Source organism: Teleopsis dalmanni, chromosome X, assembly GCF_002237135.1.
Source record: "Teleopsis dalmanni isolate 2A chromosome X, ASM223713v2, whole genome shotgun sequence".
NCBI lineage: Eukaryota > Metazoa > Arthropoda > Insecta > Diptera > Diopsidae > Teleopsis > Teleopsis dalmanni.
The window spans coordinates 32,948,213-32,976,045 of record NC_051848.1 but is presented as its reverse complement, the minus strand read 5'-3'; the positions used below and the strand labels follow the sequence as shown (position 1 = coordinate 32,976,045).

General features: G+C 29.8%; 1 protein-coding gene and 1 non-coding gene across 2 annotated transcripts; one reads left to right on the top strand and one right to left on the bottom strand.

Annotated features, from left to right (window-relative positions):
• Nucleotides 1-26,265, bottom strand: LOC119690274. Its single transcript, XM_038105296.1, has 3 exons — nucleotides 26,178-26,265; nucleotides 842-1,042; nucleotides 1-764 (listed from the first exon to the last, which is right to left on the bottom strand). The coding sequence occupies exons 1-3, from the start codon at nucleotides 26,242-26,244 to the stop codon at nucleotides 553-555; spliced, it is 480 nt and encodes a 159-aa protein (XP_037961224.1). The 5' UTR covers nucleotides 26,245-26,265; the 3' UTR covers nucleotides 1-552.
• On the top strand, nucleotides 15,363-15,434 carry Trnaa-ugc. The gene has a single exon. It is a non-coding gene; the product is annotated as a tRNA-Ala (tRNA).
• Nucleotides 26,266-27,833: the final 1,568 nt, after the last annotated feature.

Genomic DNA, 27,833 nt, shown 5'->3' with positions numbered 1-27,833 from the left:
ATAAACCTAATTATAACTTAAAATTACATTGGCCAATTTTTTACCACCGGAATAAGACACACATATGAAATATAAAATAAATTATTCAAATTGTTCAGAACTAAGCTTAGACTGCGGTCAGAGTACTAACTAAGAACTAAGCGAATCTCAAAGATATTTAACTGAGACCAGGCTGCCTATTCGGTTTAACAGTCCGAATTAACTAACAACCATTTAAGATATTTAAGCTCCTCCAAAACTTAAGACTGTGTTAAATGTTAAAAAAAATAAAATTCCTTCAGCTTTAATAAATAATTTAACAGTTGTTTCTTTATATAATTCTTTAACATAAATATAGTTTTATTAATAATACTGCACTGGCATCACTGTTATGACTTTATATAAGTGTGTATATATGAAATTTTTATTATGATCTTAGGTTCTCACATGAACGTTTCTTGCACTTTTTCTTAGTTCTTACTTTGACCGTTTGAACGTAGCTTATGGAACATAATAATCAATTAATTAACAAACTAACTAACTAAATTTTGAGCACTGCTTTGGCAGCACTTTTTAAAGTTCAAGCAATTTGGCAACGAGTACTGGCAGAACTACACCACCCAACATGACGCCCATTTTCTTTGCCGAATTACATTTATTTGTCTCACAGTCCTCACAGAATATTCGTTGCACACTACTCTCGGTTGGGTCCTTTTGACAATGATCCAATGGATCCGATTTGTTGGTATAGTAACAAAAACGCTTGGTTATGGTTTCTCCATTAACTGTAAGAAATATAAAGATATATATGTGTATATAGCATTCGCGGATTTTAATCGGGACAAAAAACATTAAAAACTACTTTTTTCAACGGTTTTACGGCAAACAGCGCGTTCATGCATGGAATTGATTGTGTTATTGCAATGGCGTGACACACTTATTCTGCGGTCCTTCAATATCTCAGTTGGTATATTATCTTCCTGGAATGTGGTGTCGCAAAAGTCTTTTGAACCGATTGTATCTGAACTGCAGTGCCAACATTCTAGGATTTTGTTTTTTTCCGCTGTAAACAAGAGAAAAAGAATAATATATGAGAAATGAAAATTTTTTTTTATTTGTGTCTAAAAACATTTTAATATATTTATAGATAATTTAAAAAAAAATAGCCGTAATATTTGCTAAACCATAACCAACCGAGAAACTCGAGAATCTTCTCTCAAGCATTAAAATAAGGTTTAAATATGAAGATTGTGAGGAGTGCATATCTGGCAAGAGATAAAACAATCCTAATTGGTTCCAGGTATGTTTATATGACAATGCTGTTTACAAATTTGTCAACATTATCTCTGCTGAACATATTACTCCAAAAAGAATATAGATATTCCAATTGTATTATTTTGTTGTAAACGTTAAGGATGTTTCTATTTTAGATTAAAAATTGCTGTGATATATATTAATATCTAACATTGATATGCCATACTTTGAGGTTTCTATAAAATAAGCATCAAAGACGTGGGCACTAAAAACGAGGGTATATTGGGTGGCGGCATGCTTTCGCAGAACCAATTTAGTATGTGATGGTGCATTATGATGCAAAAGCATAACATATAAATATTATTCCTTGCTAACATTTCAACAGGTAGATCAAATTCAGAATGCACCACACCACAATAATTGGAGAGAAATAAAAAAATACTTTGTTTTCTGATATAAGCTTTATGGCTTTGGATCACCTTTTGGACAGCATTCGCGTGATTGAACTTGATTTATGATCAAAGCTTTTTCGTTTTGTATCATCTTTTAGACGATATTCACATGATTCGTCATTTATATCCAGATTGAATGAACAGGTTCTAGTCTCTAGTCTAGTTATCGTATCTTTCATTTAAACTGAACAGTCCAATAGCATTGTTTTCTTGCTAGTTTACTTTACTTTATGCAGCAGTGCTTCTCTGCTTCGCTACCCTATTAAATGCATAAAGGACCAGTTTAGTGAAAGCAGTGAAGTTATATTTCTCTTCTGAGGGCTTATAAAGTTATGGACCCTAAATTTTCACAACTCATCTCCTCTCCCACAAAAAGCTATAAGGGCTTTAACGCGACGCTGCTGTTTCAGAAATTGAGTGTTTTCGGCATCAAGGAAATTTGCGTTATTTTCAGCCATGAAACATCTTTGGAAATGGTCTAGATAGATTTAAAAAAAAATGCTACCAGGTTTAGGGAGGTTTTTAATTGTCAAACGATGATATTTAATTACTAAATCTGTGATTTGATTTATCAAATCTAAGTCATCCAAGTCCATTTTTATTTTTGACGTTTTCCATGATATTTTTAAAGTGTTCATACTAATTGTAAACTTTGTTTAATGACATAGCCTGGTCACAAAAGGTCTCCGTAACATTTGTGAGGATTTTCCAGCAGAAATTTCATCACGTAAGCAAAGTTTGACAAGATTAAGTAAGGTCAAGTGTAAGGTGGATGAAATCCATATCAATTAGTAAAGAAAGCCATTTTGATTCCACATTTCTCGTGATAACGGGTAGAAGAATGTTCAAGATTAGACATTTTAAAAATCGTGTTGTTCTTGAAATTATTGGAAAAATGCAAATGTTGACATGAAATTTCACTCAGATATCAGAAACGGTACTGAAAGAGATGAGAAAAGAATAAAGAGAAGAGTTGCTAGAATCAAAGAGCCATAGACTGAGTATAAAATTTTACCTAATTTTTAATATGTTGTATATAATTATTTATTTATTAAGGAATAAACTGTATGAAAATTATACTAAAAGACAAAAGAAATAATTTTTTCTTGTTTTAAATCACTGGGGACAGTTAAATTATAGCAACGTTCATAAAGGAACGAATTCGTCCAAAGTTGAAAGGACAAACATAAAGCATAAGAAAAATATTTGCAACGTTACCTTTTAGAGTTTTTTGACATTAATAAAAAAAAATACATTTAAATAATTTTCGCCAAGTATTCCTTTAACAATTGCGTGCTAAGTACTAAAATCCTTGGCATAAATTCCTATTAATTTATTACCTATAAAGCTCGCATACGCGTTTCGGATAGTCGTCGTATACCTTGGAGAACCAAAAATTGAGTGGTAGAAGTGAAAATTTGCAAAAAATAAAATAAAAGCGAAATGTGTCAAGTCAGCGAAATGTGTGCCAAAATTCTTCGCGACTTTCTGTTTTTTGTTTTGCTTGCGCTGAGCAAAAGACGTTGACATCATCTGCTTTAGTTCGGGAAGAGTGGGAGAGATATTCCATGGTCGCATGTTAAGCACAGATTTTTAATGATAAATTTTTACTGTTATGTTATTCTTCTTTGTTATATTATTTTTACTCCATTTTTTGGATGGTCTAGGGCAGTCGCTTCGGCGCCTACAAGACACTAAATTGAATTAAATGTTATACGTTTCCTGTCACGTACGGAGGAGTTGGCTGTTCACTGCGTGTGTGTTCCACAGTTCTTGAGTGGGTTAATGAAGAAGAATGAATTTTAGCAAATACATAAATTTGCATTCCCATAAGTCGAGCATTTTAATTCGATGGGAAAATATGTATAAAGCTTTTGGACACTTGGGTAAGACTTAAAGCAATTAATTTAGAAAATAAAAGCATAAACGAGGGTTTTATACGAGTATGTACATTTGTTTTAAAAAATACATAATGAGTTTTATTTTATGTTTGGGTCTAATGGAGTCTGACATCATATTTGCTTTTATCATTTTTTTTATATGAAAATCAGTACAACAATTCAACAGTTTTTTTTTATTGATTAGCATGCTTTACATGAAATGGTGTATATCTCAGATCTTAAATGCTGAAATTTAAGATTATTTAATTTTTGCGGTAAAGAATAATTGAATATAGGCTGGAAAATTTCAGCGATATCCATTTATTTATACCTAAGTTGGCACTTTGTATAGAAATATAGAAAACAAATTACGACTTTTATTACGACATGCATTAGACCCTCCCACAAGTTTGCATAAACCCCAACCCCCTTCACGTATAAGCCCATCCCCTCGAAATTGTTTACAGAATACGAAATGAGTCAGAACATACTATGCAAATTTAAAATACAGAGTGAACATCATCTATGCCCAAGTGCACTGACTCAACTAACCTCAACATAATAATCATCTATGGAGAAAAATTGTATGGGAAGCTTTCTGAAGCCCTTGTGTTGTGAATCGATGGTAAATATTGAATTATACAAATACTTTATTAAATTGAATAACATTTGGACTTAAAAAAAACTACTGTGAAACGTTTCCAATGGAAAGCAAAGACTGTTGCTTTTTTAAAATGAATGCAGTGACTTATAATTAACAGTCGACAAGGATAAAAACACGAACTATATACCAATTTGCTTGATTATCTCTAGATGTGACTTCCATTAACCTATTTTCTATTTTTAAACATATACGTTCTATTAGTAGGGTACAACTTTTCATGAAAAAAAAAGATTATATGTAAAAAGGCTCTTTGAAAATCTTTGTGAAGAACATAATACAGAGGAGGTTGGCGGAAATAAAATAGTTAGATCATTAATGTGTAAAGTATCGAGTTAAGAAGAGATAATGTCAAAAAATGATCTATTTTTTATTTCCAAACTAAAACGTTTTTTTGAAAGTATACAATTTTTCGTAAAATCAAGAGTTCAAATTAAGAAAGGCATTTTAAAGACCTTTATGAAATGCACAATATACGGGGAATGGTGGAAAACAAAAAGTAAGATAATTGTTGAATAAAGTGTTGAATTAGACAGAGATGATAACAAGAAATGACCTATTCTTTAAATCCAAAGTCGAAAAATTTTTTTGAAAGTGCACAATTATTCTTGAAATGAAGAGATTATATTGAAAAAGGCTATTTCAAAACCCTTTAAGTAATGCATAATATAGGGGATCATGCTGAGGAAGCAAAAGTTAAATTTTTTTTGGAAAAAAATTGAGCTGAAAAGACATTATTTGAAAAAAGAACAACCAAAATAAATCAAAAACATTCCTTTCTATGTTAGATACAAAATTCTTAATACACCCCTTGTATACTATAGTTATTTTTACTTTTTCTTAATAATGAATAATAATTTTATTTGTCATAATAAACTCTCTAATGACTTTATTTCTAAATGACCTCATTTTTAAGACCTTTTTAGGGACATTTCCGCTTAGTTGATTTCAGTCAAAATAGTTACCATAAAATTATACTCTTTTTTGATAATTTTGTGAATTTTATTTCTTCCCTTCTCCAAAAATTCAATGCAAAATTTAGATACTCTATAAAGACTTAATTGAACATAATGCTATATTCATAGCCATCCACAGTTATTTTGTCATAATAAAAGGAAATTTGATAATTGCAAAACAAGGATATATTGTTGAGCATATACAGAGCTACCCCCTAACTGATGAAAGATGTGTATTGGAATGTATCTTTGAGCTTCCAAAACATGTAATAATAACATAATCTGCAGAAATTATCACTTCGAAATGAAAACTGAAACAAACAAGTATGTATCCTGCTAAAATTGCTGTGCTGAATGCAAAAAAAAAAGTTTTCTCAACTTTACATCCCTAAATTACATACCAATTCAACCCCTCATCTACTCCCTTAAACACATAGCAATGCCACACGCATAATTATTACATCATAGGAGGCTGTGTGACATAATAAAGAACTGTGTCGCTCCTGCCTTGTAATCATATCCTTCAATCAAGTACAAAATAAACCACACTAAAGTCACATAAGGCAAACATTTGCAAGAAGACCAGAAGACAATGGCAGCGCCGCTACGTCAGCAGTGAAGTAAACAGATTTCCGAAGTAAACTAAGGATTTGCTGGCCGCAGCAGTGGTCTCGGCTAATGTTTTTCAATGTTATTATGGATGATTTCCAAATCACAATTTTCGTTGCTGCCGTTTTTAGTTGGGCGCGTGTTCGACTTCGGAGCGGAAGGATAGTGGAGGTCTGGTGGTATGGTGGTATGGTGGTATGGCAACATGTGGCGACAGACACTGATGGCAATAGCAATAAGATACTCTAGTGACTGCAAAACAAATTGGAACAGTCGCCAGTGCGGCGCCAAAGAGAACTGCGCACTGTTAGTACCAATACAATTACGAATTTTCAATAAATTTGCATCCTCCGCTCTCTCCTCTCTCCTTGCTGATTTGTGTCCTTGCTGATTTAATGTGGCACACAATTTAAAATGATTTCCATGCAAATTTATTTAAGATATTTTCATTCAAATCCATTCAATTTGAAATTATTGAACAATTTCTTGTTTACTTGCACATTAAATGGGGTAATGAATTGTATTGGTGGACTATATGGGAACTTCACATTAATGTGCATAAGTGAGCCATTGTATAATTATTGTATATTTATTTGCTTTCCAAATGAGAAGAACAATAAATGTTATGCGGCATATGTTTTATTTGAAATAAACTAAGCTTTTACGAATATAATATCTTAAATAAAACTAAATAATCACAAAATATATAAAAATTTTCGAAATCAATAATACCATTTCATTTCGATTAAGTAGTATTCACAAAATTTCTTAACTTGCGGCGGATTCCTTCAAAGACACTTTTTAATATTATTATTACATTAATATTAATCATATTTTTTTACATATATTATTTTATATTATTTAAATATAATTATATTAATTTTTATTATGTATGCACTGTGACCTTTAGATCTATTGTGTCCCTACTGAACCTACAGTGTTTCTCTAAATCCGATTACCTCGATAGACTTTTTAATATTATTATTACATTAATATTAATCATATTTTTTTACATATATTATTTTATATTATTTAAATATAATTATATTAATTTTTATTATGTATGCACTGCGACCTTTAGATCTATTGTGCCCCTACTAAACCTATAGTGTTTCTCTAAGTCCGATTACCTCGATAGACCGTTATATATATCTTCATTAAACGAGTCTACACTCTTTAATCTGTAACGTTTCTGTTCCTAATGCTCGCCTGCTTTTGTGCATTAATGCAAGGCAACTTAGAATTTATTGGTAACTCTTCATCGCTTTTACAGAATCTGCAACTAGTATTAGCGTATATCCCTAGTTCGGCTAGGTGGTACTTTAGTCGGCAGTGTCCTGTTAGGATGGCTGTGTTAATCCTAAAACTGTTCTTTTACAGGTTTATGCAGTCCTTAAAACTGCTATGATTGTATAACCTCATGTTTGGATTGTAGAAATTCTAGTAGTTTCTCCCAGTATAAGACAGAGAAGTGGCTCTAACCTACATTACCGAACAGCTCTGGACTCCTCTGCATTGAAGGGTCCGCATCTTTGCTAGCTAGTTTGTCTCCTAAATCGTTATTAGTCTAGATATTACTTGGTGAGAGTTGCGTTCCTTGATGGCAGCCTGACTGTCGATTAATATTGCGACATTTCGATTGTGATAGTTTCTAGCGATGTTGAACAGAGCGCATCTGACTATTGCATAAATTTAGTCTGGAATATAATCATGTTCTTATCCAGTGCTTATCAGTGTTTTTATGGTGCCATCGATATACCATAATATCGTATTTTGGTTTATTTTATAGATTTTCTCTTTCCCTTTACAGCATACTTTCTTGGTGAGAACAGTTTTAAAGGATTTGTAAAAGCTAAACTCTGGATTTATAGTATCCCATGGCATCAAGATTTAGGATACTGCTTGCCAATTGTTAGGATTCTCTTGCGACTTTGCATTGTAATGGACACCTCAATTAAATTATTTCCATCGTAAAAATAAATATTTATGTCCTTAGTCTGTCGCCCTGCCTAAGATCTGCACGAGTTTGGAATTGTCATAAAAAGTCACCTAGGATTCATATTAAGTTTTGGTGTTGATTCTTTTCCAGTTTGGTTAGTTTAATTATATCGTATGATACGACTGTATATCTTATACTGTTTCAGATTGATTTATGTAACGTTTTTCATAAACATCCCTAAGCCCGAGTATGGCTTTGATTTCCAAATTGATATAACCTGGGTTGTAAGTACTGTTCCGGCTTGATATTTTCAGTTACTTAATAAAATATTATTATCCTTCATATACCATAAACAAGACCATAAAAGTATTTTTAGAATCAAAATTACAAGTCATTATTGAGACTTAACCCCCTGATCAATTTGAAACGTATTCGGATATGTATATAAACATATGCATATATTTTTATGTACTATTAATACTTTTAAAAGTGTTATACGGGGTTCTATGTGTACATCCTCGGGTGTATTGAGGATACATTAGGCGTAATAATAAGAAATGCATTATTTTCTTGAAATAGATGGCTTAAGTTATCTGTATCCTAGATTGTATAAGTCCGATTGGATTACGCTATATGATGTTAGTGTGGTGAGATTTCGTACTAAAAACCCTTTTGACAGAGTGGTGATAGGTTGACTCAGTTTTGTTTGAACGAGCGTCAAAGATGGAAATTCGCTATATTTTACCATTTTTCTTTTTAAAGACGAAAACGCAAGTAACAGCCAATCATTTGATTGAATTTTGGTTTCGCCGATTTCGTTACCCATACCGGTCGTCGTTTCGATGTCAAAGAAGCACCACGCACTGGAAGACCAATTGTCGGATTTGTCAATAAAATCATGGAAACTGTCGAGTCCAACTATCTTTTAAGCGAACATATCATCGAAATAAATGGTGCATATTTGACTGAAATGGTATCATTCTAAAAAGGATTCCTAATTATAAAGTATATAAAGAATATAAAGAATTTAATGCTCCATAGTTTATCCTTGTTTCATAAATGGGAGTAACAATCAATTATATTTTTTATTCATTTGACATTTGCTACTCCTGCAATATATTTCAAACACTATCTATTAATGCTGTTTCATCTGTATGTCATAAATATGTGACATATATCATACCTTCAAATATGTTTGTTAAAAGCAACTGTTCCAATTAAAAAACCAGGAACTAACCTAGGTTAACTAGGTTCAAGTCTCAATAAATAATACCAATTCACTATTATTTAAATAACAGCAAATATGTATAATAGGTACTCGTGATTAATTTTGGAAATACTAAATTAGGTGATATAATTTTTCTTGTCAGGATGGTCATACATTAATTACATTCTAATTGTTAAGTTCAAAACAATTATAAAGAGGATATATTACAGCAAGTCGGCTATTCTCTTCTTATTTATTGTACCTATAAATTTATTTTTTTTACTAACAATGGATTTTAAAATTGTAGTTCAGTCCTTTCCCTTTCTTGGACTAACTGACAGCTTTGCATGTGACAATCCCAGAGACATAATTTTACACATTTTACGTTCACTGCTGGAAGTGTTTGAGAAAAATTCAATATAAACAGAAATACCCAAAGCAGGAAGTCAACATGGCAGCAATCCTTTATTTTTTTATATCCTTTGTAATTGCTTAATGCACTTATATTATAAAATTATTAAGGTGCAGCCAGCAATATTTGAGATTCAAGCATGTCCAACCATTTGGCTTATATGCAAAATGGTCGGAATGCCTCGCCAATTTTTTACCACAATTACCAGGTCAATGGAACGTTAGCATTAGCGCCCAAAGTAAAATTATTGTTGAAGAAAAATTGGAATTTAATTTGTTAGAAAATTATACATTCGTAATAAAAAGACTGAAAATGTTGAAAATTGAATTCTGAAGGAAATACTTAAACTAATTTTATAACTCCTCATTCAATATCTTAAATAAATTTGAAATAAAAGATATTGATATTTTGTGCTTTCAATTGCATTTTTTGAATTGTAATTTGCTATATAAAGAGCTGTAGTGAGATATTAGAACCCATATGGAACGAGGAAACGTTGTGAACCTTCATAGCCATCTCATCTGGTATCCATTAAAAACCTTGACTTGATTATTTATGAGTTCATATTTTTATTTTTTTTTTTGAATCCATTTATTTCATTACAATCTGTCAGGTATGAATTACAGTAAGTAATATTTATTAATATAAATCGTAATAACATTTACGATTTTTTTGATGCAAATATATGCGATGAGCGTAATTCTTTATGCAGGTTTTCATTTCTTATATGCCAAGATGAATTTATGATCATTCTTAATGTTTTGGATTGGAATTTCTGAATAATTGCCAGGTTTGAATATGTTACAGTATCCCATCATTGAACTTCATATAAGAGTTCATATATTATTGACAATATACCTTAATGGCTTATGATTTAAGACAGACAAAAAGATACAGAAAAAAAGTAATCGCCAAAATACTAATTTAAACAAAGATCATGAGAGTACTGCAAGGAACTTGGGTGTTCTATCTGTGATCACTGACGTAAAGGTAAAGAAACGCAAAGAAAGTGCAGTCATTCTCCTTCCAGTCATTCTTTTTGTGGAAACTAAGGAGAAAAAAAATGCATGTCTACTAAGTTAATGCCTAGCTTGAACTCCAAGACGACTTTTTAGGAAAGTTTTTGATATTAAAATATGCTAATAATGTCTATAATGTCTATTTATATATTCCATAGGCGGACTGAAAAACTAATACAGAAAAAATTGGATCTTAAGCTGCGGATTTATTTTCAATTGATCCTATCCAATCGACAAGAAATTGAAGAGCAACAATAATTATAATCAATAACATATGTCTCAAAAGCATTAAAACAAATAAAAATAGAAGTGAGGAATATATAATATTTTCGGAATCAATAAGGCTAGTCTTATATTGAACATTACGAAAAGTCGCATATTCCACTCAAATATAAGGCAGTTCTATTTTATGAAAGCGAAACATGGAAGATTATCACTACAATTCAACTAAAAGTAATTTCACAAAGACTAAATCTGTAATCTCTATAAAGACATTAGAAGATCCAATAGAAGAAATTCAGAAACATACACTGGATTGGAATACGCAAGGTTCTGTATGCAGCTATATATCCCGCATGACTTGAGAAAGACGAATGGAATACAGAGTTAGGTTTCAACTCACTCAGGCTGGTTTTCTAAGTACAGATATCGGTATGTATGTAATTATTGAAATTTCTTTAAAAGCTTATATGATTCTTCATCAATAAGGATGAAAGACTCGTTAAGATACCTTAAATGAAAAGAATGGATCTAGATTCCATCTTCAAAAAATTTCTTGAAATATGTATAGTAGCAATATGACAAATGGAATCGGTGGTTATAGGAAGTGAGATGATATTAATGTGATCTGCCACAACCACCAAACAATATGCCATATTAAATGTATGGATATTATTTTTAAATATAAAAATGATATTATTTTAAATAAGTCAAACTACTAAATACTTAAGATATTCTTGAGAATAACTTCGATTACTATTTGCATCTGAAGAAAAATCGAATATGACATTAAGTCCCAAACTAATTATTATTAAAAATTTATGAAAATATTGAACAAAACCACTTAAAAAAGAATTTGCTTTAATTTATTATACTATTCTTTTGATTTTAATCTGATTTTAAATTACTCACACAGAAATTTATTTAACAATTAATTCGAATAAAGTAAACAAAATTATTCTGTGTATAATTTATTTGAAAAAAAAACTCTAAAAATTAAAACTAAAATTAATTATGATATTAATTATTCCAAAAATAAATTGTAATTTTAAAAAATTAAATAACAAAAAATTCTAATTGAATGGACTTATTTTGAGTGATAGTTTCGACTCATCTTTCCGCTTCTGCCATGAATTCCGTATGGATCCATTGTATTTCGTGAAGAAATCTATAAACAAAATCACCGAACATGAATTTATTTGTTTGTTTGTTGTTGTTGCTTTTCGTAATGAAAATAAACTTAACTTCATTCGAATTTGGTAATTGGAATTGTCTAAAATTGTTTCTTTAAATAAATATTTATTTCGATCTTATTAAAAAATAACATAAATTGTTATTTATTTATTTGTTTTAATTTTTTAAAAGTTTTTCAAGGTGAAAGATTAACAAATTTTTTGTATAAATAAAAATTCATAATACAAGAAAAAAAATTAGGGAATGTATAGAAATTAAAATTAAATTAAATCATTTAAATAAAATAATTTTATTATTATTAACAAATAATATTTTTAAAATTTATTAACTAATTTAAAATTATTTTTGGTCTATGACGGAAAAACTAAATCGGGGGTTGTAGTGACGAATAATTCAAACGCAACATATTTATGAAATTTTTAATCAAGTGATTTCTTTGACTAACCATAGAACTGTTTCGGATACCGACAAATATTTAGCATCAGTTATTATTACAAATATCTATTGGTTTAAAATTATATACTGGCAATATAATTTTTGGACGCCAAATGTTAGGAATTCGACCCTATCAAATTTTAACCATGGATCTGCATGTCAGCACATATTATTATTATTATTATTATTAAGGGATGTGGCATTGCGACCATCGGTTAATTGTGCCCCTTTCTGGGTTTAAAGTAGGTCTCTAAGCACTGTTACGTCAATAAAAAGTAGTATAGAATCTATTTTACAGAATTTTATTGCCTCTTCCGTAAGAATACACATTTCCAGGAGCCTATTCCGTATGTGCATTAGCGCAGGACATACTAAAAGCACATGTGTGGCGGACTCTTCATTCTCTTCACAGAATCTACTGCTTGCATCCGTACGTATACCCAGTCTTGTAAGGTGGTGTTTTAGTTTACAGTGCCCTGTTAAGATTGTTTAGATTCCTATAATGATTGCAAGTTTTTTTTTTTTGGTAGGTTCATACAATCCTGGTATTTCCTATTGTCATAAATACCAATAAGTTATTTGGATTGTGTTAATCCTGGTATATTATCCCAGTAATCCTTTTTATTCTGGTTCTAACTTCATTTTTATGAGAGAAAGGAGCGTACTATGTACTAGTCCGTGTAGGACTAGGGCTTATGTAAGTGTGTATGTAAGGAAGGATACTCGAACTTATTATTCATAATTAACTTATTTCATTAAAAATGTGCTGAATTTATGAATTTCTATATAACACATATATATACTTTAGAAATCATATAAACTTACACTCAGAAAAACAATTTGGTTGATTTAACCTGGTTTTAAATAAATCTCTGGTTAAAATATTTTTATTCTACGTATTATGTTGGTTCAACCATACAGCATGTTGACTTTCATATCGTCTTTACCACTTCAAGACTTTGGCAAGCGATCGTGTGTTCTCTTTATATGCTATTCGGAACTTATTATATATTTATACAACCTTAAAGTTACCCCAAAATCCGTAAAGAATGGTTAACAAAATCTCTTGATACGCTGACGATGAAATTTGCATCAATTCTTTAGCATATAGCTAGTTTTCGTTTTCTTGTGTCTATTTTCACTGCTTGCTATGAAACTGATATGAGAATGATATATCATAGTATTAGACTATTATACCTCTGATGGCATTTTTTGTTACGGCAAAAATATCTTTAGTTATATTGCCAACTAAGTGTAGTTTTCTTAGTCCCTCCTTAAGTTTGGCAGAATTATTGAAATACAACAGTAAATTGTTGCACTATAATACACAATCGCATAAAGTCTTTAAAGTTTAATTCAAAAAGGCTAGACTGTTAGAAACATTAATAGGCTTAACAATAATTATTAATTATTTAATTAATTATTAATAATTATTAATAGGCTGATAATAATTAAGACACTATAATTAAACTTAATGATTCGTTAAGTTAAATTAAGAGTAGTGATTTTTATGGGGTACATATGTGCTAAAATTATGATTTTTCAAAGTACAGCTGTACAGTGAAAGCGGAAATCTTCGGAATCTGTAATACTGTCTCTTCAATAGAACTTTCCGTTTAAAAGATTATAATGTATATAAGAAATAAAAACTGGGAACTAGCAGCATTGCTTGGTGAGAGATATGTCCGTTAATAAAAGCATAAGTTTAATAGAGTTTTTAATGTATATTAAATTTTATATGTGATTTATTAATTGGACCACCTATAATCGTTTGCTTATAAAAAAGTATGTTCTTTCAACTATAATTGAAATTAATTTTTCAAAATTAATCTCTGCACATGGTAAAGATCAGTCAAAGTTCTTTATCGGATGTACTTCAATCGAGCTGCATGCAATAGCAATTAATTAATTATGAGTAATCGTAATTGTTAAAGTTCAATAAGCAAAGTCAATCATTTAAACTTACTTAAATTTCATTGTGAATAATTTGTGCACACAATTAAAACATTATTTTAAAAATTTTTATCTGAAACTGCAAAATACAAAATAATAAATGCATATTTCAATGCAAATGCAGGTCAGTGAAGGGTTAATAACATGAAAGAGTTACGATAGATACAAATGTCGGAAAAGAGTTATATTTTTCCGAAGACATGAATAAGATTATACCAAATAAGATAAATGAAAAACTACATAAATAAAAGTGATATAAAAAGGTTATAGTATATACAATACAATTTTATTTAATTTATTTTTTATTTGATGATAAACAATGTATCGACATTAAAAATTTTATTTGAATTTATACAATAAAATTAAACAAAAAAATATTTTTAACAAATAAAAAAGTTCTTCATGGCTCTATACCTGACGTCATTAGCAGTGACAATAAAAAGTAAACCCAATCACACCACCAACCCATAAACATTGCAACCTTGAGATAACACCTATACCTTATAGACAGTAGTTGGATCTTCATTTCATCAAATGCGATTTTTTTTGGAAAACTTGATGATAATATGTTACAGAACAACCAAAAATAATAAAACCGTTGAAGAGGTTGATAATTGTTTAAATACTTAGGTTCTCATAGCGATTCAAATTGACACTAGAGTGAAAAATTTCATACCGAATACAAACTAAATCTTTAACTAGACTAGATAATAGCAAAGCAATTAAAATACAAAATAGACAAAAATGATTCGACCAGAGAATTCTCATACATCTGAGTATTGGCCGTATACCCAAATAAAATAAAACAGAAAGGTCTGGAGGCAAAAATGCGTGGAATTACCAAATTTTTACGAATGGCGCAAGTCATTCATTTACTATGAGTATATTCATACTCACTCGAGTATATGCTATAATTCATGAATCATTTGCCATTTATACTACTCTACTTAAAAATGTGTACGCATTCTTGTGAATCTGTGACACTTTCTGTGGCGAATGTGAATGCATATAAGTAGTGTGTAAGAGAAATATTAATAGACATTTATATTTGGTTTTTTATGAGTGTACTCTGAGTGTTAAAATTATGACTCGTTGCAGTTCACTGGTAAGAACTCCTTTTTTATTAAAAAAAAAGTAACATAAATAAAAATAAAAGTTATTTAAATATAAGGTTTGACCAAGCTAGGTTAGACGGGGATGTGGCTCAGTGGTAGAGCGATCGCTTTGCATGCGAAAGGTCCCGGGTTCGATCCCCGGCATCTCCAGTCGTGGCTTAACTTTTTTACTTTTGTTGCTTTTATTGTAACCTCACTTTTATTCAAGTTCCCTACAATCATGTATTCAAAAATTTTATTATAAATTAAATTGTATACAAATGATAAAATATGTTTTGTTTTTTAAATATATCTCAAAAAACAATTTAATGGAAATATATATAATATATAAAACAACTATCAAATATAGAAAAGCTAATAAACAAGATTAAATAATAATAAACAATAACACTCCAACTTTAACTTTTAACTAGGTTTCCATTTCTAAAATATAGCTGCAGTGCACATAACCTACAAATCCCATCACTTCCGCAATTCATTACAATATATTAAAATAAAATGAAGAAGAAGAATGTGAAATAATTCGCAATAATAAAGAAATTAATATTTTCTCTGTAATTAGAGAAAAATGCCATTAACCTATAAAAATTTATTAAGAAAATAAAACGAACTCGTAATTGCATTGTGTACTTAAGAATTGACCGAATTTTGGAATATTTTTGGCAAGATAAATCGTAATTGTTCCAATAACGCATAAAGCAGTTTGGGGAAAATGTTTAAAAAATCACGAAATATTTAAGAAATTTTTAGTGTATTTAATAAATAAAAGAATTTTTAAAGGAAATACGTAGAAAAGCTTTAAATTATCTTTGAAATATTTGCAGTTAGAAAATAAAAATTGCAGTTCATATTTACGAAGAAAAATATTTTAATTGAAATTTTGAAAATTATTTGTTTATACGTGCCATCATTTATAATTTAATATAACAGAGAAATTTCAAACAAATTTAACTATGGGATGTTTTATGGGAGGTACTTAATTAGTCAGATAAGTATTTATTTGATGTGTCTTATAATAGAAAATTATTTCGATCTATACAGAAACATCGTAAAAACCACACCCTGGTACTATAATAGTCTATATATATTTTTTTCAAGTATATGTATGTGTAAATATGTACAGTGACTTTAAATATTCTAACAATAATCTACTAGCAGCAAATTAAACGATCTAGAAATATCTAGGGGCACCAACGCCTCATAACTACAGACAATATAGTCATTTGATCCATGCTTCAAGAACTCAATGCAGTTCAAACGTCTCGAAAAAAAAACCAATCACAGCTTGTTCAACCATGCAAAGAAAAATTAGTCGATGATCGAGAATATGTTGAGGATATTATTTCGATTTTCTTCATTTAAAAGAAAGTACAACCCAACCTTAACCACAAAATAGTATAATGAATGGATGGTCTGTTTATTTTTTTTCTTATTAACAAAGCTGCTTAGACAAAAAGAAGCCCAATGACCTCATAGTGTGATACTTTTTAAACATATTTTATTAAAAATGGATTTTAATCTAATCACTAGGACTTTAAAATATTGCTGCTTTAAAAAAGGTAGTGCAAAAACAATTAATGAAAAAATCTGTTAAGATTTTTACTCTATTAAAAAATTTAAGTTTTTAAACTTGGGCGGGGTGAACTCGATCCACCACTTTGAATTAAAGGCCAGAAAAACGGATTTGTCAAACACAATAAAATTTGAAATGTTCACGCATATGTTTCTGGTAAGTTTCAAATCGATTCGAATATATATATATATATATATATATATATATATATATATGTATTCGTAATTATATATAATTTACTTAATTTCATGTTAGACGTCACATTCTGTAATTATATTGCACAAAGATAGTCTCTGATGGGAAAAACAACATGTGATACAACAACACTAGTGGGTTTATTCTTAACTTCTTTAAATTTAGTAAAGCAGTTCGTAGCGCTGTATTGTCAAAATAACAAACTTGTCTATTGTGAATGATTAATGTGAATAATGTATAATAGCTGTAATTTTTTCTATTAGAGTAGCTAAAAAAATATTCGCAACAAAAGAAAACATGTGAAGCAACAAGAATGCTCTTAAAATCTTCAGAAGTTATGATAAGAAAGGTGCCACGAGCCGTAAGATTGCGGTCAAGTGTAGAAATAAACCATTCGAACTGCCCAAGTTTTCTTTGACAAGACTTACTAAGCAAGTTAAATTATTTCAAATCACTTTGAAGTACCCGAAAGCTGAATACTAAAACTTTTGCCTTAATAAGGCATAAGGCAAAAATAATTTTTCCTTCAGATGTAAGGGAGATTGTAGACGAATATGTTCTTTATGACTATGTTTAAGCAAATTCGCTTGCTGAGATTCAGATTGATGCTCAAGTTTAGAACCCAGTTGAGGACGTAATTGAACCCTTAGTGGATGAGAGGGAGGATACTCGATATAAGCAGCTAAAGGGATATCTCTCCTTACCCATTCCGTTATTATGGTTACATCGAAAAAGATATAACAATATTTGCCATTTTCATACAAAGCCTATTAAAAATATATGTAAAAATGTGCTATAGAGGTATATGTATATATATATATTTGCATATTTGTGTATTTGTATTGCATTAAAATTGTGCCATATGTAACAATATTTTATTTCGTTTAAATAACTAAGTGCCTATCTATTTTTGCATAAACAAAAAAGCCATTGACTTGCTTTCAAAATGACATACGAAACAATAAAACTGCTGGCGTATTTAACCCAACTTCTTTCAAATCTCAAAACTAAAAAGCAGTTTAGAATGCAGGCTTGCTAAAAGTGAAAACTTGTCTATTGTGAATGATATTAGAAAACTTACGTCAGTTGTCAAAAAAGCTTTTGTAATTATTTGTATATTGCTTTTCATTAAAGAGAAACAGATTTAATACACCAATGCTGCCTTGCATTTAATAGCATTTCAAGTCATGCCACTCAAAATAGTGTTGTATACTAACAGGAATACAGTAGACTGGGCTCAAAGGTTTAATTAAGACTTTTACAAAAGTTTAATTAGGTAAGTAACATGCTATTTTGAAAATCCTTAATTTTACGTTAGTGACTACAGCAAGCAACTAATCGGACTGACTGGCGGAGGCTACTCGATACGACCAAGGACGACTCATGTCTGTAATGGCCAACAAAGTAAGTAAGTAAGTAAGACTGCATTATCACATTAAAGTAATTGTTTTTATCTTAGAATATAGCTTAAACAATATACTTATCCAAAATATTCGTATCTATAATTACCTTACTAAAGATCATAATAGATAGATAGATCATAATAGATCGCCAGAGCAGTAAATTAATCTGAAATAAACAGCTGTTTAACATGACTTGAAAAATAAAAAGTGATTTGATTCGATATACATATGTATTTATGAAGAATATAAATATCTACACAAATGTTAGATTAGCCTTAGAATGTGCGAACGTGCAAAAACATTTAACAGATCGAGAGTAAATCTAGATTGAATACAAAATTACCAATCAATAACGCCATTATTTGCTACTTCCTTCGATATAAAGGCATATATCTTTTGCAGAAATATTTTGTGGTTTATTGTGATATTCCTTACTAAAGATCATCTTTTAGAAATGTCTTAATTACTTAGCTTGGGTAGTGTAATATGATAAGACAAGACTTTAAAAACAACAATTACATATACAACAGCAACAACTTGTTAGGGTTAAGCAGTTAATGACCCTTAATGTGTGTAGTGTAAAGAGGAACTTCCATTAAAAAAAACTTAAAATTATTTACCAAATAAAATTAAATTGACTCGTTTCATGCATTTTTTTTTCTTTTTTTTTTTGAGTATCGAATCTGTAAGAAAAATCTTCTAAAGATATACAAATGGTCCATACCATTTCCATGCCCGATTTATGCACGACTTAATTGAGTCATGCATACCTACGAACTAAAAACTACCCACATTCTCAACTCAAAATCCTGGAAATTCCTGTAGTACGATCAGTTAAAGTATTCCTTCACAGGGCAGGTTAAAAGAGTACTTAGCGTGCTTTCACTCCGATTGTGTATTTCGTATTTAAGTATTTCGTCCACTCTTACAATGTTTATTGTTCTAGAGATTATGCACTTGTGAAGGCTCCATTCATCAATGCTTGCCAATATCTGCATTACCATAGTAGAAGGGGTGGCTTCACCAATTAGTGTCTCTAGATTTTGTCTAGTATCTACGAATCTTATACAGTCTGCAACAATGTTTATTGTTCTAGAGATTATGCACTTGTAATAGTAGAATTGCCATAGTAGAAGGGCTGGCTTCATCAATTAGTATCTCTAGATTTTGTCTAGTATCTACAAATCTTATACAGTGTCTAATTATATGATCGGGACCATTCAATTTTATCTGGACAGAACTGACAGTACGGGTTACTTGTCAGCCTAAACCGGTATAAGTAATATAAGTAATCAAATCATGCATTAGTGTATGTGTGTGTGTGTGTGTGTGTGCGTTTTATTACAATTAAAATTGTACATCTTTCAAAAAACAAGTGTAAGTGTAATCTCACACTCACTTTTCTCAAACTCTTTTAAGTAAGAAAACATTTAAATTTAAACATTTAAACAAATGTCTTTAGCAATCGGCAACCTTTCAAATTCAGCAAAAAACAACAATGTAAATGCATTTGCACCTGCCCCCCCTTACACACTCGGCGTTTTTTCCATTTATTTGTTTTCATTCAAAAGCATTTTCTGATACTTTATGAATTGTATTCTTTCACCTCAAGCACAATAGCAATTGAATTCACCAATTGCTCATCTGACCGGCAGTCCATGTATATGTATGTATATGTAGCCTGGCCTTCTGTTAGCGTTTGTAGTTTCACTTGTTAACGCAATCCAAAAACAACAACAATAACAACAACAATGTGAAAGCAATATGTTTTAGGTATTTTAGTTGTTGTTGTATTGCTGCTTATAATATTATAACTCATAAACATCACACAGTAGTCCTTACATTCGCAATCAATGCAATAACAACAATAATAAATAATAAATGTCTGTGTAATGTTGTTGTTGTTGTTGTTGTTATTTTTATTATTTTCATATTTACTTAACTTTTAATTTTAAGAACTATTTTTATTTTTGTATTTATTATTACAATTTCGGTTCATTTGTAATTGAGTGCAGAGGTGTTATTGCCATGCATTGTTGTTGTGTTCAAGTGAGGAACGTATTCATGATTATAGTGTGATGTGTTTATGCTGCCTTTGATTGTTGCTATTGTTGTTGTTGTAGTTAAAGCACCCAACCAACACAGCCACCTGAGCCCCAGTATTAAAGCAAAGTAAATGATATTTTTATGATGTCTTGACAGTTTATGAAATATAAATATTTTTATTATTGATAATTAAGGTAGAAATTATTGCTCAGTGCAAGGTGACCACAATTACTTTTAAAAGTGAGTGCATTTAAAATGTGGATTATGTGCATATATTGTACATATGGGTTTTTTATAAAAATTTTCAAACCATATGGTACTTGTCTTTTTTTCATGATTGTTTTCTCACCTACTTTACTTAAATGGCCATAACAATCCGTTACCAGGTATTATCCAAACACAGTCTGTCTCTTCAAGTGCCTCTACTACGTGTGCGCGTTCTTCAGACTCACACATTAAGTACAGGTAGTGGTTTCTTCACTTGACCACCCCACCATAGACACGATCTACCTCTATGTGTTTTTCTTCCAACTACTGCTTTCAACAACTTTTTTTTTCATTTATACTCACGACAAACCCACTGGGTGTTAATTCGCTTTATAACATCAATGTTGTGAAAAAAGTTGTATATCTTGTGATTCACTTAGTTGTTGTAGTTGTCGCCAACTCGTAGAGGAAGGAGTCTCTCAAAAACTTCCTTTATTCGTCATTGCTTGGCACAATTGCGACTTCCTGGGCATATCCTTTTAACAATATATTTTAATAATGACAACTATTTTTAAAACAATTTCTTTCACTACTCTATACCATATTCCAATATAACTAAATATGTCTTTATAAAAGACCTTGAAGTTACATAAAAACCACTAACAAAAAGTAGATGTGCCATCTAGTGGGCTTGTGAGGGAAATCAATGTAAAAAGTATGCAGTTTTAAAAGTCTATAATACAGTAAGCCCGGGCAATCGGAATCGCATTACTGTTATGCATTACTGTATTTCCGTGTGTACTCGTATGAACATTTTAATAAAAATGTACTTGAATTATAAATTTTTATATTCCTACATATATCACAAAAGAGAATTCATGCGAACGAACTATCATTTCTCTGTTAGAAAAGATGACACAATTGCCTATAAGAGACTAATTTATAACTAGTCTGTATTTACAATTTTAATTAAACTCGCAGTGAGGGCGTGACCAAACCAGTGACGTATCCAGCTAGAAATTAGGAATAGATATCCTCTTTCACAATATAATACATAATACAAAAATTTTAGTGAATTACAGAATTCCTTGACAGAATCTTGGCTATACCACCCACCCGATCATATAAAAGAGATTCACTTAATCAATGCATGAAATTATATTATATATGTGTAAGCTCTCTCTAATTACAATTTTCTCTCTTCTTTTGTTTTTATTTATTGTATTAATGTAAACTAATTGGATTATATATCATATTTGTTTACGCTATATTTTTTATATAAGTATATTTTAGGTACAATTCAACAATAAGATTGCATTTAAATAATTCACTATCCAGTAACTGCTCCATACGGATTAGTTACTCTCATGTGTAGAGAACTAGTGTATAAAACGGATTGGTTTGTGACTAATCTTAGATTGATTTATCTTCATAGAGAGTGGATACTATAAACAATCTATTTAAATTATATTCTATAAGTTTATTAATGTGTCATTTGATTAAGATTTGAAAATTGCTGATTAGTTTTAATCATGTAAATAACGTATAGTATATTCTACATGCACTATTGCGAAATACAATATATGATCTGGTAATGCTTATTACCAATTAAAAAAAAAAACTTTTTAAAAGTTTCTTCATACAAATCAAATGGTTCGAATGAATAAAGAATATAATTTTATTTCCATTTTAACCTATAGAATAAGCCTATTTAACTACGCAATACACTAAGTTCTCGTTTTTGGTACTTTAATGGTTTCTGTTGGATTTGAGGTTGCTAAACTCAAATTTGCTCCCGCTTTTCTTGTCAACATCTTCTGGCAGCAATGGGTTAAAGTCCAACAGTTTAGGTTTTTAAGTGTTAGTAACAATTTTTGCATATACAAACTTACTACAAATAAATAGATAAACATTTTTTTCGTAGATATCCTTCATTATAATCCACTTCTTCCTTCTTAACAAAAGGGAGTCCCCAAAAATTCCTTACAATGGGGTTTTTCTATAATGCGATTTTATAAATATATATAAAATCGTTTCTATCGAATGTGAAAACAGAAATTTTCAGAAGAATATTTAAGATTTATCAATTTATACGCAGCAAGCTTGCTAAAGGCATGAAATTCGTTAATCAGACAATTTTTTAAACCTTAAATGTAAAGGATTTAAATTTTAAACTATTATTGCCAAAGACCCAAATATCTATGAAAAATACGGCTTAGATAGATAGTGTCATAAATAATCACAAAGTGACGTTATTATATATATATATCATAACAATAGTCAAGTAAAATCTCCAGAACACATCTTTAATGCTGGGATTGTCGTTAAAATTCACTAACAGTCGAAAAGTAATCCCATAACTATAACCACAGAGTAAAGGATATGTAACAGTGACAAATTAGAGACACTAAGTGTGTCTAAAGTATTACAGAATTTTTAAGGTATCCGTTATCAGGTTTCTTAGTAGCGATGTTATATAGCAAATATATAAAAATTATATCTATTAAGTTAAAATTTATGTTTATCTTGAATTTTTACCCGATGTTTCAATGGGTTTTTCTGGAAGAACTTTAAACTTAAGTGGCAATAAAACAATAACCACTTTTTTAATACTATACTTTCATTTACATAACATATAGGTATATCCGTAATCTGACCTACTAACAGTGGCAATAAGAACGAATAAGAAGGTATATAAGAAGGAATAAAGTGATTCTGAATATTTGTGACCTTTTAGACAAATGTTAATAAATTACAACTATAAAAGGGCTTAATATATAATATATTTAATATAGTATATTAATTTTATACCCAACAAAAGATTTTGTATTGTGACGGCAGTATATACGGTTACTACAGTGGTGTGGGGACATTACCATATTCGCGGCTGCTCCGAATTACGAATTACACATATAACCTTTTACGCTTACTTTCATTAATATATATATATATATATATATATATATATATTAATATGTTTTTAGCAGCAGTTAGGAAGCAGTTTTATTGATTGTTTTAAAAGCTAGTATGGAAGGAATAGCAAAAAAAGATTTTTTGTTGCATTTTATCGTACATTATTAAATGCAACTATATCTAGTATATAATTGACTTTTTGAAACAGATTAGTATTGATTGGTATTGATTGTTATAATAGCTATTAATTAATAATACCCTTCTGGAAAGCATTGCGGAAATACGTTGTTTTTGCAAAATTTTTGTAGCAGGCACAACAATAAGAAAATTAATTTTAAAAACTTTTGCTTTTTTATATATATATATATAAAATTTATAATATATGTATATAACTCATGATATATATGATATCATGATGATATCCTTCAAGGGTGTTCATATGTTCATATTAGTACCCTTCGTCAACTACAACTACTATAAATAGAACTATAAATAGAACAATCTCTCAAATCCAAATAATATAAATTTATTTTAAATATTATATATATTTTTTTTTTATCACATTTTTAACGCTAGTGTTGCGGATAGCAATTCCTACACAAAGTCTTTACAATGGGTGCCTTCAGGAAGTCATTTTAGGATTTTTTTGCACTATGTTGAATTCTACAGACACTTTAAGTATCTTTAATTTCTTTTTACTTGTTTAGTGCTGTAATTATAAGGTATCTATTTACACATAAAGAAAAAGTTTCGTAGCCAAATTCTGAGTATTCAACACTTTCTAGTAATAGATAGTACACAAGGTAACATCGCAGTTGTTGCAAATTTGTTGTTATTTTTCTTTACATTGTTTTGCTGTTATTAAATATATAGCACTCTTCGAGAAAGTATCGTGACTTAAACAAAAAATTTTTTTTCACCATGAAACCTAATATCTATGCAACTTTATATATCTTATTTTATAGATCTTATTATAACTCTAAATTATTTATTTGGAATTAGCATAGAAATAACCGAGATCACCTTACAAAACTAGTGGTTGTAGGTTTTATAAAGCAGAAAATAAATTTTCAAAACGCATACTTGAAGTATACCTCTGTGGATGTCTCTAATCGGATAAAGAAATGAAACTCTGTAATATAGGTTCAGTACTATAATTTATAGAGGAAGTAGAATTTAAACAAATAATTTAATTTCATGAGAGAAGCACAATATATCATCACTGGGTCGCAGTGCAAATTCTCTCAATATAATAATAAATAATAATAACATGAAAGTAACATATATTCTATCTATTATTTTGCATATTCTCATGATGATATCCTATGTGAGTACCTGAACTATATTCAGATTTACTTCTAATATATTATACTAAGTCATTTCTACAAAATACAGTCACATCAACCGAAATTTTATGAAATAACATATAGGTATTTGTCTTTCATTTTGCACAATTTTATGATGATGTCCTGTAAGGGTACCTAGACCATATTTAGGTTTAACTCATGCGTTACATATAACGCGTTTACGTGTTATGCCAAGTGGTTACTGCACGCAAGCCTACCGAGATATTATTATTTATTATTCTGCACAATTTCATGATGATGTTCTATTAGAGTTTAGGATCAGGTTCTTATATAGTTTCCCATTGTAAGTTGCATGTCAAATTGTGTTTAAACAATTCGCAATCAGTTTTAACGAGATTATATAAAATAATATATATTTATTCTAAATTTTTTTGACGATATCGTATAGGATGCAGACACACTCGTTTATAAAGTTTCACATTGCATGTTTAATAACAAATTATTACTTCAAAATGCAATCAGTTCCGAGAAATTATAAAATAACATATATACTGATAGGGTTACTTAAGGCCTTTTTTGAAGTAACGTTTATATATATTTAGTATGGTGCACAATTTCATAACAATGTTTTATGAAAGTGACTAAGCACTATATACGCTTGCCTTGTAGGTGGTACGCCAAGTTGTTTTTGTAAAATGCAGTCAGACCCACTAGGATATTATATAATAAAATAACATATATTTATTTATTGTTCTGAATTATTTCATGATGATATCTCATAAGTAATAATATAGCTTGGTAATAATTTCTTAGACACACCACTCCCATTTTGTTATACAAACCAATCTATATGACTATTAATTTTTTTGTGAGGATACTCTATGTGAAAAAAAAATATAACACTGGATCTTTGACTAGAGCTAGTATAATAGTTTGCTAAAGCATCAACTTAAAACTATGTCTGACTTTTGGAACTAAATGTTCCTTTAAAAATGTTCCTTGACAATAGAGTAAATGACTTAATTTCTCCACTTGGACATGGAAAGCGTATAATGCCTCAGCTGGGATTTAAATATAGAGAAAAAGACTTTTTGTATTTCCCACGAGCTTATATATAAAAATTTTATTAATTCTGTTTTTTTTTTAAATTAATTTTTTGTATATTAATTAAATTAATTGCATTTTAAAGAACTTTTATTGTTGCCTCAGATGAACGATTACTTTGAGAAATTTTCTTAATTAAACTCACCTTGAATTTTATAAGCTGCTGCCAAAAGGCAAACTGCGACCAAAAGAAATTTTAAATTTTGCGACATATTTTTAATGATTTTTTTTTATTCTTAATAATATTCAATAAAATATATATTTCAATATTTGAATTATTTATTAAGATGAAAATTAAGTTCTTCAATTTTTTTTTTTTACTCTCGTTATTGAACGCTTTTAAGTCGCTTGATTTTGTAAAAATGCAAGGTTCATTAACAACACCAAGTCAAAGAATTATCAGCGAAATTGTTTAAAATTTTCCGGTTTCCGTTAAATATCAAAAAAATTTTCAAATTTTCAAATTTTCAAATTTTCAAAAATTTATAAATTTTTCTGAAAAGATGCGTGTATCGAACGCGTTAGAGCAAACGTTTTGCGGTTTGAATTTTTCAATGAATTTTCGCTTGAATGGATAGATTCAGAATTCAGAATTTAGAATTTTCTTTGCGAGAACACCGAACTTCTACGATGTAAACACTTTCTCAACTGAACTGCGAGTGAAGCGTTCGCTTGCCAACTGTAACGGAAGAAGCTACAAACGACGGCGTAATCATTTTCACAATTACGTCATCAAAGCTGGCATGCGGCACTGCTAGCTGCTGCTTGGCGTTGCTATGCGCCGCATGGCGTAGCGCTGCTTTCGGCACAAACAATCCGAACTCAGTGCAGCAGCATTCATACGCAATGTGTTCCCCTTTTTGTCCGATATTTATTGTTCGGGTCGGTTTTTTTTTTTTTTTGAATTTTAATTGAAAATTAGTTTGGCGCGTAAAAATTTTCTTTCACATTTTGAATTTGTAATTTCCTTTTTTGCAAACCCGTGCGTTATGGAAATCTAAAAACAGGACACAATGTTCTGTTTAAAGTTCGTTGAGTTTTTATAATGGCGCCACTGGGTCCAAGTCAACTGGCACTTGGCGTGCGACAAATTGATTTTTGTCATCGTAAAGGCTTTAAACTTTCTCGATTTTTAAAATTAGAACTGCATTGTTTTTATTCCTTTATAAATAAATATTTAATCAAGCAAATTGTTAAATATTTTCAAAACAGATTTCAAGGTAAACTTAAATTTATATATAGAAATATATTTACTTGGCGCCATCAGATATGTTTATGAAATTCCTGAGAATACAAAGGTTCTCCTTTAATTTGCTCACAGTTTTCAAGTGATTGTTAATTTAAGTTTGCAGCTTTTCACCCAATTTATTTACAGTTTTATATATATAAGTATATTTACTTGGCGCCAACAAAAATATGTATGAAATCTCTGAATACTTATCTTCTCCTTTAATTTGGTTACAGTTTTCAAGTGATTATTATTTTCAATTTGCAGCTTTTTAATAAATTTGCTTACAGTTTTAAAGTAGTTATTAATTCAAGTTTACAGCTTCTCCTTAAATTTGCCTACAGTTGTCAAGTTACTGTTAATTAAAGTTTGCAACATTTCCTTAAATATGCACGCAGTCTTAAAGTGACTGTAAATTTAAGTTTAAAATTTTTTCTCCATAGTTTTCAAGAAGTCCTTATTTCCAGTAACTTTTTTAACTGGTAAAATTGTCTTTAATATTTATATGTTACGGAATGATAGACCTGCCATCCTGTTTTGCTAAAGATTATTCTGTTGAATTACATTTCATTA